Here is a 17,627-nt window from a genome sequence, read left to right on the forward strand (position 1 = left end):
CTCATTAAAATTAATTATATTGAAATCTTAATTACATTGAAGTATATAAACTTAGTATTAAGCAATTTTTGCTTAATACTAAGTTTGCCTGCAAGAGGGTTCTATAGCCGCTCAAGATACAGGATAGCCCATCGAAAACGTTCCGCAAGGCATAACAGCCAGGGTATTTTTTTTCGAAAAATCCAAGGGGGGCAACTTTTGCCCCAAAAATTATTGCAAAATCTTCAACCCTCTAAGCGGAGGTGTCATCCCCCAACTTTTTTCAAATGGAAAGGGGGGTCAAGTGGCGTCGCAATGAAAAGGGCCTTTCTATTCTCTATATTTCCCCGCTTCGTTTTTAATAATCGGTCGAGTCATTTTGAAAATATGAAAGACTGAAATTTGAAAAGTACTTTTTTTGCAAAAAACGCATAAATTGAATTAATTAAAATAAAACTTATCTTATTAATGAAGAAAATGCTGAAAATATTGCCCGTCAACCTCCATACAGTAATACAAATTATTTTCAACCCGTTCTAGAACATTCTGAAGAACTTGCGGGGTCACTTCGCAACAAACATCAATATTTCGTCTTCGCAGGTCTTCTAATGAGGCGGGTGGAGTGCTGTACACTTCACTTTTTATGTGTCCCCATAGAAAAAAGTTTAAAGGAGTCAAGTCGGGTGACCGGGGAGGCTACTCAAATGCAGCCCTTCGTTCTATCCACCGAATGGGAAAGTTATTGTTTAAATAATTACGCACATTTTGAGAGTAATGTGGAGGTGCACCGTCTTGCTGAAATATTAGTTCCGCTTCAGCGTATCCAGGATTATTCTCTATGATGTCAGTTAGGGCTGGGTCGATGGTATTTTCCTGTAAATCCAAGTACATATCACCTGTTAGATTTCTAGGAAGAAAAAAAGGACTCACAATAGAATTTCTAAAAATACCAGCCCACACGTTCAATTTCTTAGGGTTTTGTGTGTGCATCTCGTGAAAAACCCTGGGGTTGTCCTCAGCCCCGTACCGACAATTGTGCCGATTAACTACACCTTTCAAAAAGAAAGTACACTTTCCCTAACCCGATCGTTCATCCTTATGGCAAGTGAAAAAATGCGTAAACATCTAGAAATAATAAGAAAAAGACAGCAAATTGGTCGAAGGAATTTATCCTTATCATTATTTACTCTGATAAATGTTTAAATAAACTTTTCAAATTTCAATCCTTCGTATTATCTCAATGGCTCGACCGATTTTCAAAAACGAAGCGGGAAAGTATAGAGAATAGAAAGCCCTTTTCAATGCGGTACCACTTGACCCCCTTCCCATTTGAAAAAAATTGGTGTATTTCAGTGTATATTGAACTTGAAATTTTATGAAAATTTTAAGGTGTCCGTTTTTCATGCCCGTCAGTGTATATTATTAAAATAAATGGTTGTTAATAATTTGTTAGACGACCGAATTTTAGAACACACAATTAATTTTTTATAAATTTATTGAATATTTTTTGCAAATTTTTGTCATAAATACCACCAAACTATTATATAAAACACTACTATGTTTATTGATAGTTGGATCTCATCATTAAACCACAAAAAAGTATAATTATTCGTTTAAATAAAATTGCTTGTAGCTAGCGATAATGTTGATTTTTTATATTCTATCTAATAGCAAATTCAAGTATTAAGTGAGAAAACATGTAAGTAGTATTATATTACATAATTAAAGAATTCTAAGTAGTACTTACAATAGGTCTGTTAATTATTTATATTTACGTTTACCAATGATAATCAGATAATTGTATACATCGTAGAGAGAATAAATAAATAAATAATTGTAGCTTAACATCTCGACAAGACGGGCAGATATTTTTAACAAAATAAAACACTAATTTACCACCAAATACATCAAAACAACACAAACAAAAAAACGGCAAATTATTAAAACTGTAAAGTTATAAGACCATATATAGGTTCCAACCCTCAACTGTAATCAGATATTTTTATTTTTGTCAGTGGACACTGAAAAATAATGGACTTGAAACAAGTGACTAGGGTGTTTGAAAAAAAGCGTAAAGGGATGTAATTAGTAATTTAAGCGAATTTTAAATTATCATTTTTGTTGAGGATTAATGGGGAAAATGAGATGATTTCTGTTTTGGTGTAAAAATTGCCGAAGCAAGCATTATTATGATGAGAAAAAATTAAGTCAGCTTAAGTTTATAAATAAACTTCTTCATGTCAATAACCTCCTATTTCAATAAGTTCCTATTTGATCAATACACATAGGATGAATCCTATTTGTATAAGTCAGAAACAAAAATATATTTTATATTTTTACAAAACCCTAAAATTTGAATTTTAGAATTGGTTGAGGTAGTGAATGGGTGAATTACTCATAGTGAAAAAAAAATAATCAACTTAGATACATGCAAGTCTTGGAAAGGAATATGAGCCGGTACTGAGGTTTAACTGATAAATCGCAGTTGTCTGTTTTCAATTCACAACTTAAATTAAAAAAGGCGATAAAATGGTCCAAATCCTCTCTGGCACTTTGATCTAAGGATTTTGGTCTAAGGAATTGCACCAAAACATATAACGATGCCGCATGGGACTACCCTGTCCGTCATACCAGGCACTCTATAATGTGTGGTCATATATCACGGGCAGAGGGTGTGGGGGGGGGGGATAGATTAATTTCCCGGACCAAGAGTAGACAACCTCACTAAAAACCTAAATAATACTACGTGACGAAGTCGAGGGGATGCGTGGATAGATAGAAGGCTAGCCTATACTGGTCTCAACCTCTCTCAAGCAAAAAATAGAGAGTTACTGTATGATGAGTTATAGCTCAAGAAAGGGAAACACGATAGATTTTTAGAAGGTTCGCGGTGATTAACCTCCCTCCCGCTCATTCAAGATTCTACCAAAATATTTAACTTTATTACTTAAATATAAAACCTAGTTAATCCCATCTAGTCCGTGATTAGAAATCAGTGAATGGCTTCATAATTTTAATAACTATAGGAATTTAATATCCATTCATATACCTTTGACCTTTATTTATTATTATTCTATAAATTAGGCTTACCTTCTTCTTGAAATTTGTTAAGGAACAATTTCGAAACAACTGATTTTGATAGGTTTGAGATTCTGTAAACAATTTTGCGCGCTGTGGCGGAGTAATAATTGAATATTGTAACCAATATTCCCAAATACACCCAGGACATATATGCATAGTGATGCTCTTTTTCCATAGTTTCTGAAACAAAAAAAAAATATGTTATTTTGTCCATTGTAAATACAATATACAATAATATATATTTTTTATTTTTCCATTTAAAAAGCTTTTAAACGTGTATAATGGAAACAAAACAGAGACCTTTTTATATCCGAAATTTAAACAGCTGTAATAATATAAAATATATCCACGTCCAATTGTAACTGAAAATATCAATTTGAAGTTTTGTGCTGAACTTTTTTTATATTTTTTTCGAATTAGGTACATAATTTAATTCTGATATATCTACTGATAAATAATATTTTCGCTATTCGTTAATTTATACAATAACGAACCTAAAAATTATAATCATTGAGGAGGAAATATGAAATAGCCAGTAGGTGAATATATAATAGTATGTTCGGATGCATAATATATTATTATTTATTATATATTATAATAAAATATTTTTGTTTTGTTTTTTTTTCTTTTTCTTTAATATTTTATTTAAAAAAAATATCCCGACCCTTGTACACTTTTTTGAGCCACCCTGTAAAAGTTAAAATTGTCTCGTTGAAATATATAGTACATGCATTATAGTCCGGTAGAGATATTAAATCACGTGATTTTTTTAGGGGAATTCCTTTCCTTTCAAATTAAGCGTGGAAGTCATTTCGAAAATTTTGGCATTTGGTCGCTACATTAAATTATTACAATAAAAAATAAATAAAGGTGTAAATAAGAATAAGATGTTTCGGTATGAAACGGTAAGTAGCTAAACGACCAGTGTAGCCTCTACGGATAGAGCTAGTGGAGCTCTATATTCGCTCCATTTAAACTGTGATGAACTGTGAAGAAGCTCAATTTTGGCAGGGAAAATTTTTGGAAATTTTCCGTTTTCGACTTTTTTAAAGTATCGACCCAACCCTTCAATACTAAAAAACCATTTATACACCATCGGATAGACGACTGTTGGCGCCCTCCTATGGCTTATTTTTCGTTTCTTAGATGTTCATAAGGACTCGTAGAAAACAATTTAAAGTTGAAATTTTGCCAAAATCGAAAAACGCAAATATCTCGGAATATTCAAATAAAAAAAAACGAAATTTGATATGTTAGTATATGACATAAATTAGGATTGATTGGTGTATTCAGTTACGTGATCTCGTTCGAATTTACTTAAATGGAGAGGTCATCAAGCAGGTCACAGAATTTAAATATTTGGGATGCATGGTTAACGAAACGTGAGATCCAGATCAGGAGATCAAATGCAGGATCGAACAAGCAAGATCTACTTTTCTGAGACTACGAAGATTTCTCACAGATAGGAATTTGAACTTCGGCCTTAGATACAGAATGGTGAAGTGCTATGTCTGGTCCGTTTTGTTATAGGGTGTGGAAGCATGGACACTGAAGGTAGCAACAATAAACCGAATTGAAACCTTCGAAATGTGGACCCTACGAGAAATGCTAAGAGTGCCCTGGGTCGACCGTATGAGGAATGAAGACATTCTCAGAAGAGCTGGTCTAGAAGAACGTGAACTCTTCGAAATCATCAAGAAGAGGAAAATAGCCTATTTGGGACACATACTACGTGGAGAGCGCTATCACTTTCAACGTCTGATTCTCCAGGGTAAAATAGAGGGGGGCAAAAGGGGAATAGGTCGAAGGAAGCTATCCTGGCTGAAATATTCGTCATTGGACAGGCATACAGGACTTCCAAGCACTCCAAGTCGCTGCAGTTAACAGAACCATCTGCTGAGGAAGAAAAAGATGAACGCCTACGCAGGAATCTGCACGACACCTTAAGAAGAAGGTGCCGTGAATTCAATTGTTCTTGGCCACTTCCTGTTTCACCGGAAATGACTACAACTTCTGATTTTTAAATGGCACCCTCGGTTTTTTTTTACTTTATTCGATAGAAAATGACATTCTAAATAGAATGACATATCATATGTCAACTTTTGACATTCTCGCTTAATAAAAAAGTGTATTTTAAAATTCAATCTAGAGTGCCATGGTTATGTTTAAAACACTAATTCTTCATCAAGGAGTCTTGGAAAAATAGATTTAATCATCTAATGTTTTTAGTGTCTTGTCCTGGCCAGTTAGAAAATGCTCAAATCGTATTTTTAATCATATCTCAATTTTTTCAAATGGAACAAGGGTTAGGTTAGGTTAGGTTATAACTAGGCTCATTAGCATATTTGGAAAAAGCATTTTTTACGAATAATTTGATACCACACACTTAGTTTTTTTTTCGAGTCAAATTTTCGTTACGAACCGCAAGTTATAATTTCAAATAAACCATATGCGAAAATGTCAAAAGTTGACATATGATATGTCATTCTATTCAGAGTGACATTTCTACAGAATAAAGTAAAAAAATTCCGGGGGTGTAATTTAAAAATCAAAAGTTGTAGTCATTTCCGGTGAAACAGGAAGTGACCGAAAACAATTGAATACGTCAATCAATCCTAATTTATGCCATATACTAACATACCAAATCTCATTTTTTTTAACTTAAAAAATAAAAAAACTATATAGCCATTTTTGAGACGCACCCGGTATAATGTAGCAACCAAATTCCAAAATTTTCGAAGTAACTTCCACGCTTAATTTCAACTTTAACAGCTTAAAAATTATTTAGAATCATAAAAAAGGCCCCCTTCTACAAACACACGGATTTTGGTTTGAAGAAAGAAAATATTTTTATTATAGGAGCTACAAATGCCCGACGCACTGTTGCAGGACATTGTATTTATAAATCATGCCTGCAAACTGCTTTATAAGTAAAAAAAGTAGACAAAACCTGGCAATTAATAATAAATTAATAATACCCAATTAGACACAAAAAATCTACGCCGGTGTCGAATCAAACTGATAAATTCTTTTATATCGAAAAAAGATCTATTTTCAATTTCTTGAAGGCTTGCTGCTAACAAAGAAAGTTATTGATGGTTTCCCTTTTTGCGGCAGATTCGCCTGCTTTTTTATCTGTTTTTTACAGGTTCCGAATAAGATATCAGGCGGATAAAATAATGCCCTGCAGAGAAAATGATGGTAACGAATTATACGGATATTCAGAAGAATTGGGGAAATCAAGCATTTCCCAAATAAAAAGAAAAACCAAAAGATCGTATTTTTATTTCGGAGTTAATAATAGTAAGACCTTTATTGTATCATTAAATAAAGGGAAAACTTGTAAAAAAATATAAGTTAATAAGGGTTATTTTTTGTATTTCACAGTTTTGGATTTATCTATTCGAATGTAATTGTTAATTTCGATTTATTAATTCTTGATCCTATATGTTATTTATTATAAATTAACATACAACTTTTAAAAATTAATATTTAACTACAAAAATAAAAATTTTTGACACAATTTTTTAAGCACATTTAAAAAAATAGATTTGTGAATCCAAAAATAAACATAAGAAATATTTAATTCTTTAGAAAATGTTTTACTACTACTACCACTAAAACATATTTTATGATTAATGAACTCCCGAGAATATAATTAAAATATTATTTAATTAAATATTTTCTCAGCCTTTAATAAACGTGATATTTTTTAAACATAACAAAAATATTCATAAACATGCTCCTATATTAAGGTACTGTCCTAAACATAATGGATGTAGAGGGTGATGCATTAAGTTCTTGAAAAGAAGCTAATCAATTCATTTTATGGATGAATAGAACTCTACGTTTACAGACTTCGATATGGCATCTTGGTAGTCGTTTTAAAGGAAAATATTTTAGTTTGTAATGGAAAAAGTATGTACAAAAAGAAATAATGATCGTGAAAGAAAAGATGATAAAAGATAGGCCGAAAGGTAAGAAAGATAGAAGTAAATAATTTTAAGGATAAAATGCGAAAATCCAGCATTAAAGAATCATTATTATCAATATAATGTCAATTTTCCTTTAAAATCCTAAATTATTGATAGGTTAATATATTTTTGGCGTTGTGAAATTAACAATGCTATTTATATATTATATACTATACATTATTATGTGTAAGTCGATCAGGCATTTTAGTTTGAAGTGATGTTCTGTTTCTTACACATTTTTTTAAATTTTAAGTGATATTTTGAAACGTCGCGCGTCGACTAAAGAATATATTGCAATTTTTTTAGTATTAACTTACAACTTTAAAGTACTAGAAAAGTTATTTTAGCATTTTTAGCACAATTATAAACGAAATAATTAATTAATTAACAAATGTGTATTTACTAAAATCCCACTAATTACCGATCAATAATTAGGCATTATTTAGGCTACTAAACCAGACTAAATTTTCAGACAGACGCGACGACCTGTTACGTGTGGAGTATGACGCTTCGATATTCGATATTCACTTCTTATTAATTTATGATAATAAATTAAATAAATACACTGTAGAAATTATTATTATTATTACCTGAGGAAGTTATAGTTATGAATACTAATCGGGCGGTAATTTCAATTCTGTTGCAATAAAAATATTTTTAGGTTTTGAAATATGATATTAAAATATTCTGATATCTATAAATTTAACCGATCAATAATAATGTTTTGCAGTTATTTTCTATTTTAATTCCTAAAATAATAGGCCAAATTGACAAAGTTCCATGCTGTGTATAAAAAGTATTAATCTGATTTTTCTTATTTTTATAACTTTGTTATGTTTTTGCTATTAATGAAGAAATAAAATGAAAGTAAACTAGAATTAGCACACAAATTATGAATTTTTATTGTTCGTGAATTAACAATAAAAATTTGTATGCTAATTCTAGCTTACTTTCACTTTATTCCTTCATTAACAGCAAAAACATAATAAAGTTAAAAAAATAAAAAAATCGGACCATACAATATTTAAAGCATCACTATACCGGGTGCATCTCAAAAGTGGCTCACCCCTATAACATTTTTATTTTTTCAGATAAAACAACCATATTTGGTAAGTTAGTATATGACGTAAATTGGGATTGATTGACGTATTCAATTGTTTTCAGTCAATTCCGGTTTCACCGGAAATTACTACAACTTTGGAGTTTTAAATCACACCCTCGGTATTTTTTTACTTTATTCGATAGAAAATGACACTTTGAATCGAATGACATATCATATGTCAATATTTGACATAGTCACTCAAATCAAATTCTATTTTAAATTTCAATCCAGAGTGCCATGGCTGTGTTATGATTAATGAACTCCCGAGAATATAATTAAAATATTTAATTAAATATTTGCTCAGCCTTTAATAAACGTGATATTTTTTAAACATAACAATTTTTGTTATGTTAACAAAATTATCATAAACATGCTCCTATATTAAGGTACTGTCCTAAACATAATGGAGGTAGAGGGTGATGCATTAAGTTCTTGAAAAGAAGCTAATCAATTCATTTTATGGATGAATAGAACTCTACGTTTACAGACTTCGATATGGCATCTTGGTAGTCGTTTTAAAGGAAAATATTTTAGTCTGTAATGGAAAAAGTATGTACGAAAAAAAAATAATGATCGTGAAAGAAAAGATGACAAAAGATAGGCCGAAAGGTAAGAAAGATAGAAGTAAATAATTTTAAGGATAAAATGCGAAAATCCAGCATTAAAGAATCATTATTATCAATATAATGTCAATTTTCCTTAAAAATCCTAAATTATTGATAGGTTAATATATTTTTGGCGTTGTGAAATTAACAATGCTATTTATATATTATATACTATACGTTATTATGTCTAAGTCGATCAGGCATTTTAGTTTGAAGTGGTGTTCTGTTTCTTACACATTTTTTTTAAAATTTTAAGTGATATTTTGAAAAGTCGCGCGTCGACTAAAGAATATATTGCAATTTTTTTAGTATTAACTAACAACTTTAAAGTACTAGAAAAGTTATTTTAGCATTTTTAGCACAATTAAAAACGAAATAATTAATTAATTAACAAGTGTGTATTTACTAAAATTCCACTAATTACCGATCAATAATTAGGCATTATTTACTTACAAAGAAAACAAATTAACTGTCATTTACCCGACACATGTACTAATTATATTACTTATTTTTTAGTGTTACATTTCTATAGTAACATTTGACCTTACAACCGATTATAATTAAGATGAAACAAAAACTTTCGCTACCAACTGATAAGGACCAACAATAAAGGACTAAATTTCCATAGACCGTGAATCACCCTGTATACATAGTGATGAATTAGTGTGGTTCATTATCGGACGACATTTTTATTATGGAGCTACTTTCGAACATTTTGGGGAAAATGAGCTGGTGTTTTATCAATAGTATCAAAGTCAGAATATTATTATACAGGATACAGGGTGATCAATTGCATTCGGGAAACTTCGGCAGCATATTCTGCAGATGAAAATAGAAGTTTCATTTTCGTTTTTTTTTAAATAATTTCTGAACTAGAGCAGATATTTGGATGAAAATTGGTGTCTGTAGAGGTTTGGTTTGCCTTTTTAGGGTATAAATTTATACGAACGTTTTTACTTATTTTTATCTACAGAATATGCTGGCGAATTTCCCGAAAACAACTCGGACCACCCTCTATATGTATCTGTTCTTTTTGAAATCATTTTAAAAATCTAATCATTTTTTAACAGAATTTTTATTTTTCTCGTTTATGAGAAAGTTTTCATTTTTCATATTAAATTAAGTGACTGTAAAATAAATTTAAATTAACCAGTTTGATATATCAATAAGTATACAGGGTCCGGTAATTGTGCGTCGGGCATCTGTAGCCCCTAGAAAAAAAACTTGGGAGTTTGGTTTAAGTATGTACAAACCTAAAGCATGTACTAGGATGTATTTCAAGAAAATATTTTAATTTCTATAAGGCGTGGCTCAAAAAAGTGTGAGCGGATCGGGATGCTTTTTTTTAATTGATCACCCTGTATATTATTGAATTTTGGGCTTCCTTTTAGATCACTTTACACCTAAGATATGAGTAAATATATTTCGATAGTTTCAAATTACTAAAAATACAAGGGTAGTCCTGAAATCAAAACTGTACTAGTTATTTACTTCAGATGCTAAGTACTTACTTCGCTATAAATATGGTAATCGTACATACAGAATGTTCAAAATTCTACGTCGGACTTTCTAAAATATAAAATAATATTTCTTTGTTTTTTTTTAAATGGAACACCCTGTATATAATTCATCAAATTTCAACAAATGGCGAATTAAAAAATGAACATTTTTTTGTAATTAGAGTATTTCAAAATTTTCAGCTGTTTCGCAGATAATCGAGGTTTATGTTTCATATGGCATTTTCCACAGCAAATTTTTATCAAACCCACCCAATGATTTTTCTCTCATATTTTGCCGTTGAAAGAGCCATATGAAATAATACTGCGAATATCTGTGAAACCGTTAAAATTTTTAAAATACTTTAAATATAAAAAATGTTTATTTTTTAATTCTCCATCTGTAGAAAAAATAATATACAGGATGTTTCATTTAAAAATGCAAAGAAAAATTATTTTAAATTTTAGAAAGTTTCCCGTAGAATTTTGACCACCCTGTATTATTTAAGATTACTTTATTTATATCAAAGTAAGTACAGACCATCTAAAGTAAATACCTAATATAGTTTTGATTTCAGGACAGTTCTTGTATTTTTAATAGTTTTTTTAAGAAGGCTCAAAAATATATATTTATTTATTTATTAATACCTCTGAAACTATCGAAATATATTTACTCATATCTTAGGATAATGTAAAGTGAACTGAAAGGAAGCCAAAAATTTTATAATATACAGGGTGTTTCATTTTAAGAAGACCATCCCGATCCACTCACACTTTTTGAGCCATCCTATAGAATTAAAAAGAAGTATAAAAAGAATCAAAGTCTCGGTCTCAACGTTTATATTAACTTAAACAGTGACACGTGTTTCGCTTATACGAGCATCATCAGACAAATACAATTAAAGTCAATCCAAAACTTTAATTGTATTTGTCTGGTGATGCTCGTATGAGCGAAACACGTGTCACTGTTTAACAAATGTTGAGACCGAGATTTTGAGTCTTTTTATACTTCTTTTTAATTTAAACCAGGTCTCTTTGAGAAGAATGTACGCCTCCTTTAAATTTCACCCTATAGAAGTTAAAATATTTTCCTGAAACGAATGTGTTTCATGTACGTACTTTAGGTTATTCTAAAGTTTTTTATTCTAGGAGCTACAGATGCCTGACACACTATTACAGAACCCTGTAAAAAATCTTTAATGTATTAACTTAATTATAGGCGTAAATAATAACGTTGGCGCTTACATTACTAATACTATACGTACACTTAAATTTTAATTATATTCTGGTAGTTTACTAATATAAAATTAAAAACATTGTTATAAATAAATATTTCAACTTACATTAATATATGTACGTATATCACAACCGAACCGGTAAATCCGTATATAACTAGAATGAGATCACACCGACTAAAACTAGAATCAAACATACGGCACAGCAAAATACACAATAAAATAGGGTTTTACGAGTATTTATTTTTGTGTAAAAACAGTATCAATCTCAAGGATCTTGACGTAATTGATGATTACTATTAGAACCGCTACTAAACCAGACTAAATTTTCAGACAGACGAGACGACCTGTTACGTGTAGAGTATGACGCTTCGATATTCGATATTCACTTCTTATTAATTTATGATAATAAATTAAATAAATACACTATAGAAATTAGTATTATTATTACCTGAGGAAGTTATAGTTATGAATACAAATCGGCGTTAATTTCAATTCTGTTGTAATAAAAATATTTTTAGGTTTTGAAATATGATATTAAAATATTCTTATATCGATAAATTTAACCGATCAATAATTATGTTTTTTAGTTATTTCATATTTTTATTCCTAAAATTATTATTTTATGGCCAAATTGACAAAGTTCCATGCTATGTATAAAAATGTATTAATTTGATTTTTCTTATTTTTATAACTTTGTTAGGTTTTTGCTATTAATAAAGAAATAAAATGAAAGTAAACTAGAATTAGCACACAAATTATGAATTTTCATTGTTCGTGAATTAACAATGAAAATTAATAATTTGTGTGCTAATTCAAGCTTACTTTCAGTTTATTTCTTCATTAATATAATTTAATTAAAAACATAATAAAGTTATAAAAATAAGAAAAATCAGACCATACAATATTTAAAGCATCACTATACAGGGTGGTCCGAATTGTATTCCGGAAACTTCGGCAGCATATTCTGCAGATAAAAATAAGTAAAATAGTTCGTATAAATGTATGTCCTAAAATGCTTAGTTTTGGAAATACAGGGTGTAGAAATTTCATTTTTATTTCGATTTTTTCCAAATAATTTATGAAATAAGGTCAATATTTGGATGAAAATTGGTGCCTGGGAGTTTTTTGATGCGAGAAATTTGATTTTGATGTCAATATGACTCCTACTTGTAGAGAGCGCCACCAAAAAATTTTGAACTGGTTTAAAGAGTAATAAATTTTCGTCCGTACCTGTATAAAACTACTGCGTAAAAAAATATACATTTACGAAGTTTTTTACGTAAAAAATGTGTCTTGGTAAATATCGGTACGAGTAATGGTTCTCGAGATATTTGGAATCGAAATTATCAATACCTGTCATCACTGACATAAATTAAACATATTGACTAAATATTTATTAGACTGAAATCATAAATTTGAAATGTTTTTGTGCCAAAAGTTCAACAAAAACTGTTTTATCATCATTTTTTCGAAAAAAAAATGTATGGATGATTTAAAAAAAAAATCTCAAATTTATTATTTCAGTCAAGTAACTATATCTACTAAACGTGTTTATTTTTTGTCAATAATGACATGTATTGACTATTGTCATTCTAAATATCTTGAGAACGGTTGCTGGTAGCGATTTTTACCAAGAGACATTTTTTACGCAGAAAATCACAGGGATGTATATTTTTTTACTCAGTAATTTTATACAGGTACGGACGAAAAGGCATTACCCTTCAAATCAGTTAAAACACATGTAGGTGGCGCCCTATACAATTAAGAGCCATATTGACATCAAAATCACATTTCTCATGTCAAAAAATCCCCAGACACCAATTTTCATCCAAATATAGACGTTACTTCAGAAATTATTTGGAAAAATCGAAATAAAAATGAAATTTTTACACCCCGTATCTCCGAAACTAAGCATTTTAGGACATACATTTATACGAACTTTTTTACTTATTTTTATCTGCAGAATATGCTGCCGAAGTTTCCGGAATACAGTTCGGACCACCCTGTATATATTTCATTTGGTTGTAAGTAATATTTTTTTTGTTTTTTTGGTAGATGGAACTCTTGTAGCTTTTACGAGTCTGAGTAATTTTTAGAGGAACCTTAGATAGCAGAAACAGAATTATTATATAGGGTAAAAAAAAATTATTATATAGGGTCTTAAATAAGTGAAAATATTTTTAGGGCTAGTATATATTTCGACCCCCCGAAACACGATTAAGTATGAAGTTTTTTTCGCGAACATTTATTTTTTGAAAATTTGGAAAAAAAATGGAAATATTTTCAGTTAAAAACATAATATCTTGATACTGTGGCAATAGAGGTATAGTAGATTAAATTTACAAGAAAGAAAACCCAGAGAAGATCCAGTGGTTATCAAAATTTAAGCAAAAATTTTTGGCCCACTTTAAATTTGTAAATAGTTTATTATTTTTTTACAAGTTTTTGAAAAATATATGAGTATAGGTCTATTTATAATAACAATAATAAAAATAACTTCTTTTATAATAAAACATACTAAAATGGCCAGCCCAGGAAAAAGAAAATATTTCCACCAAAATGAGCTACACAGTGGTATGTATGGCTTTCAGGTTATTTTTTGAAGTAAATAATAATTCGTCGGAGTAGATGAGATTAATACCGAAGGTTATTCAACCTAACCTGTATTTTCAGTACCATTTTAACATCATATTTAATAAATAGTAAAACATCAAAATAACCAATGTTTTACTATGTTAAGACAACTTAATAAAGGGTAAACTTTATGTGTCAAATTTAAATTGGCATATTAAATTGACTTGCTTAGGTTCCCTTTTAAAACATCTATGATATATGTAGGTATATGTATAATGAGATAAATGGCAAATATAGGGGATGCAACTATAGAATATCACAAATTACGAGTACCTACATAATAAATAAAACTCCTTTTAATATTTCAAAAAGTAGAAAGAAAAAAGTAAATAATTTATTTAGATCACAAACACTAAAGAATAAAACACATTTAAACTACTTTGCATTTCAAAATAACCTAATAAAATTCCATAGTATGTATGACATTTTATGAAAACAACAGAAAATTAATAACTTACAAAGATTTACATTAAATATAACGTTAATTACGTAGGAGAGAAGTGGTTAAATACAATATGCAAAAAGTAATGTTTTATTTATATTGTACAACATTAGAAAAAAAAATATAAATGCCGGATTATAATACGAAGTAAAACAAACGCGGGCGATCACACCATTATAGATAAGCCTTTTATCAACTTAAGTACGCTATCTTCTTAAATCGCGTTATTGTATGACACATTTCATTAGCCTGTTAACAAAATGCTCATTAAGAATTCAATTATTAGATGGCATTATTATAACATATGATCGAGAGAAAACGGCGTCAGCGATGGCTATGAAATGAAGATCAAAATTGCTGTAATTTTATATATAAAATTATATGAGGAATGTCATCTTTGTTGATGTTTAAGCCAACTGGACGCCATTTTATTTCGATCATACGGTACTATACTCTGCATTTAAAAATATTAATCTATTAGATTTTTTTTATGTATTAAATAGTTTTGCTTTAAACTTAATTTATTGTATAGCTAAGTTAATAATCATCGCCTCCAAAATGAACCCTCTATACTAAGTTAACAATAACCATTATATACATCATACCAAATAAACATTAGTGACGTGATGACCACTTTTACATGGCTTCTTTTAATCAAAATAAAAAAATCAGACCATACAATATATAAAGCATCACTATACAGGGTTGTTCACCATATACGACACACTGTAAAAAATCAGCCTGAGTGAACACATATTTCTCAGGGAGTGAATTTTTTGAGTGAAATAATTGAGTACATTTTCATCTAAAATAGAGTAAATTCATCATTTTACTCAAATATGATCTTTATTTAATCAATAGCGATTGAATAAGCTCATGTTCGAGTTATAACCCCTATCTTTGAGTAATGGAATAAAAAAATTCACTTAAAAACTCATGTTATAGTTTAACACAATAAAAATTTGAGTGAAATCTCCCAGTTTAGAATATTTTCGCTCATTACTAATCATACGTCATACGCGCTTCTTCGATACCGAATAAGCTATTCCCCTGTTCCTCAGTTTTTAATTATCTGTTCGAGTCGTAGGTTGTCTTGTCCCTTCGAAGGTGCCAATGTTACAAGCCCATAGTGTGTGTAAAGTGTGATGTAAAATGTGACTGTGGCCGCGTGACGTGGTGAAGCGAATACGAATGCCAGATACATTTGTAAACGTAAATAACCAAAAAAACAATAACCCAGGTTAATAATTAGAATGATTTTCAAACTGAAATTCGGAGACATTGTTAAATGCAACTTTTCTAGACGTCTAGCTTAAAAAGTTCCTGTATTTTTTCCGAAAAGAGCTGAAAACTTTTTAAAATGTTTTTGATATTATAATAATAGTGTTATATTTTTTGGCTTTATTTGTTTTTGTCAAATAAAATGACAAATAAAAATATTTTGAAGGTTTTACAGTTTTTCATTTGGTTTGTTAAAAAAACGAAATATTCTAAATTATTTTTTAAAAGCTATATGTAAGCTAACTTGTTATTTTATTACAAGTGAACAGATGCCTCCCAAAAAGTGAACTTTAGGAAATGGACATGTTCGAAACTGAAACTTACCTTTGAAAGGCACCTGCCCACCTGTTATAAAATAACAAGTTAGCTTACATATAGCTTTTTAAAAATCATTTAGAATATATTTCTCAATACTGAGTGAAATTAATACTCAGATATAAGTACTAATCAAGTTAAGTGTAACACAAATTTGAGTAAAAGTCACTCAATAAAAAGTGTACTTGAACTCAACACTTAGTGAGTTCACTCATTTTAAAGTGAATAAATTATCAAAATCGATCAAAATCCTACTCAAGGTGAACCATAATGAGTAAAAAAGGAGTGTTACGTGCAATCCCGATAGAGCGAAAACACTCAGTCCTTTTCACTCTGAGAATTGAAGATTCACTCAGTTCTGTAGAGTGGAAATTTCACTCAATCGGGTGTGGACAGAAATTGAGAAAGTATTGAGTGAAATCTGAGTGAAATTTCACTCATTTTTTTTTACAGTGCACGGAGTATTATAGCTAAAGGATTAGATTTTTACAAATTGTAAGTTTTGTGTTCGTTGTAGGACTATTAGAGATTTAGGGAACAAAAATAAATATATAAATAATATTATTTACATTAACAAAACTCACATCCTTAACAGCACTTAAGGAACATAAAGGGCAATAGTACTACCGCTTTCTCGTTTAAAATATTCTAATAAAGTTGCGATGAGTTTTTTACGGCTATTAAGCTATCTTGTATAATTTGTTATTAAAAGAGGTTCTACCACCTGAATCCCCAGCGAGAAATTTAAATTCCATTTGGCGCCGCCAACCCGAAATATGGGTTAGCAACAGTAATTTTAAAAATCACGCCCTCGATTACGTTACTAATTGGTACCGTTCATATTTTTAGTATTAGCACAGAATATCTAGTTACTCAAAGATATTCTGTGGTATTAGTATATATTTTACATTTATAACAAATGGAAACAATTTTGAAAATAAAATTAAATAAATAAATATACAGTTTGAAATTCTATTTTGTAAACGATTCCTATAATGTTCAATGGAAATGCGTTTACACACACCTAGCTATTCAAATATTTGATATCAATTTTATTTAAAATAGTTAAATGATATGCGCGGTTATAAAGTGGCCTGTTAAAATCTGATTCATTCGAGTACTCTCGATTCTCTTTTGGGAATACCGACAATGAAATATAGCACTTAGCTCAAAATATGTTTTATGTAAAAACCTATTATGGATAATAAAGGACTTATTAACTTTAAAATTTAATTAATTTAAACTTTACTATTACAATTAGTTACTTAACTTATATTTGAATTAACTTTCAGTTATAAAAATAATATACAGGGTGGCCCATTAGTGCGAGGAAGTCCAATATCGTTGTCGATGTTGAAGGTATGAAAAAAGTTTTATACAAATGTTGCATGGATTATAAAGGGGCATATTCTAAAAATATTTTGTTGTATACAAGGTGTCACAAAAAATCTATGATAAAAGTTTTTTTTTACATTGCATT

The 17,627-nt window shown here is 29.7% G+C and overlaps 1 protein-coding gene across 4 annotated transcripts in view; it reads right to left on the minus strand.

Moving 5' to 3' along the window:
* Positions 1–17,627, minus strand: part of LOC115891501 — a 58,718-nt gene that overhangs the window by 14,250 nt on the left and 26,841 nt on the right. For 3 of the 4 annotated variants that reach the window (XR_004051869.1, XR_004051871.1, XM_030911964.1), the window contains exon 2: positions 3,070–3,240. Coding sequence is in view for 1 of the 4 variants with exons in the window: in XM_030911964.1 (XP_030767824.1) it covers positions 3,070–3,240 (171 nt within the window). In the remaining 3 variants the exon portion in view is untranslated. Of the gene's footprint in view, positions 1–3,069; positions 3,241–11,580; positions 11,798–17,627 lie in introns of those variants that run through there. The other variant, XR_004051870.1, reaches the window with a different exon arrangement.

The sequence above is a fragment of the Sitophilus oryzae genome, unplaced genomic scaffold (assembly GCF_002938485.1).
Source record: "Sitophilus oryzae breed Bouriz unplaced genomic scaffold, Soryzae_2.0 scaffold_1184_pilon_pilon, whole genome shotgun sequence".
Classification (NCBI taxonomy): Eukaryota; Metazoa; Arthropoda; class Insecta; order Coleoptera; family Curculionidae; genus Sitophilus; species Sitophilus oryzae.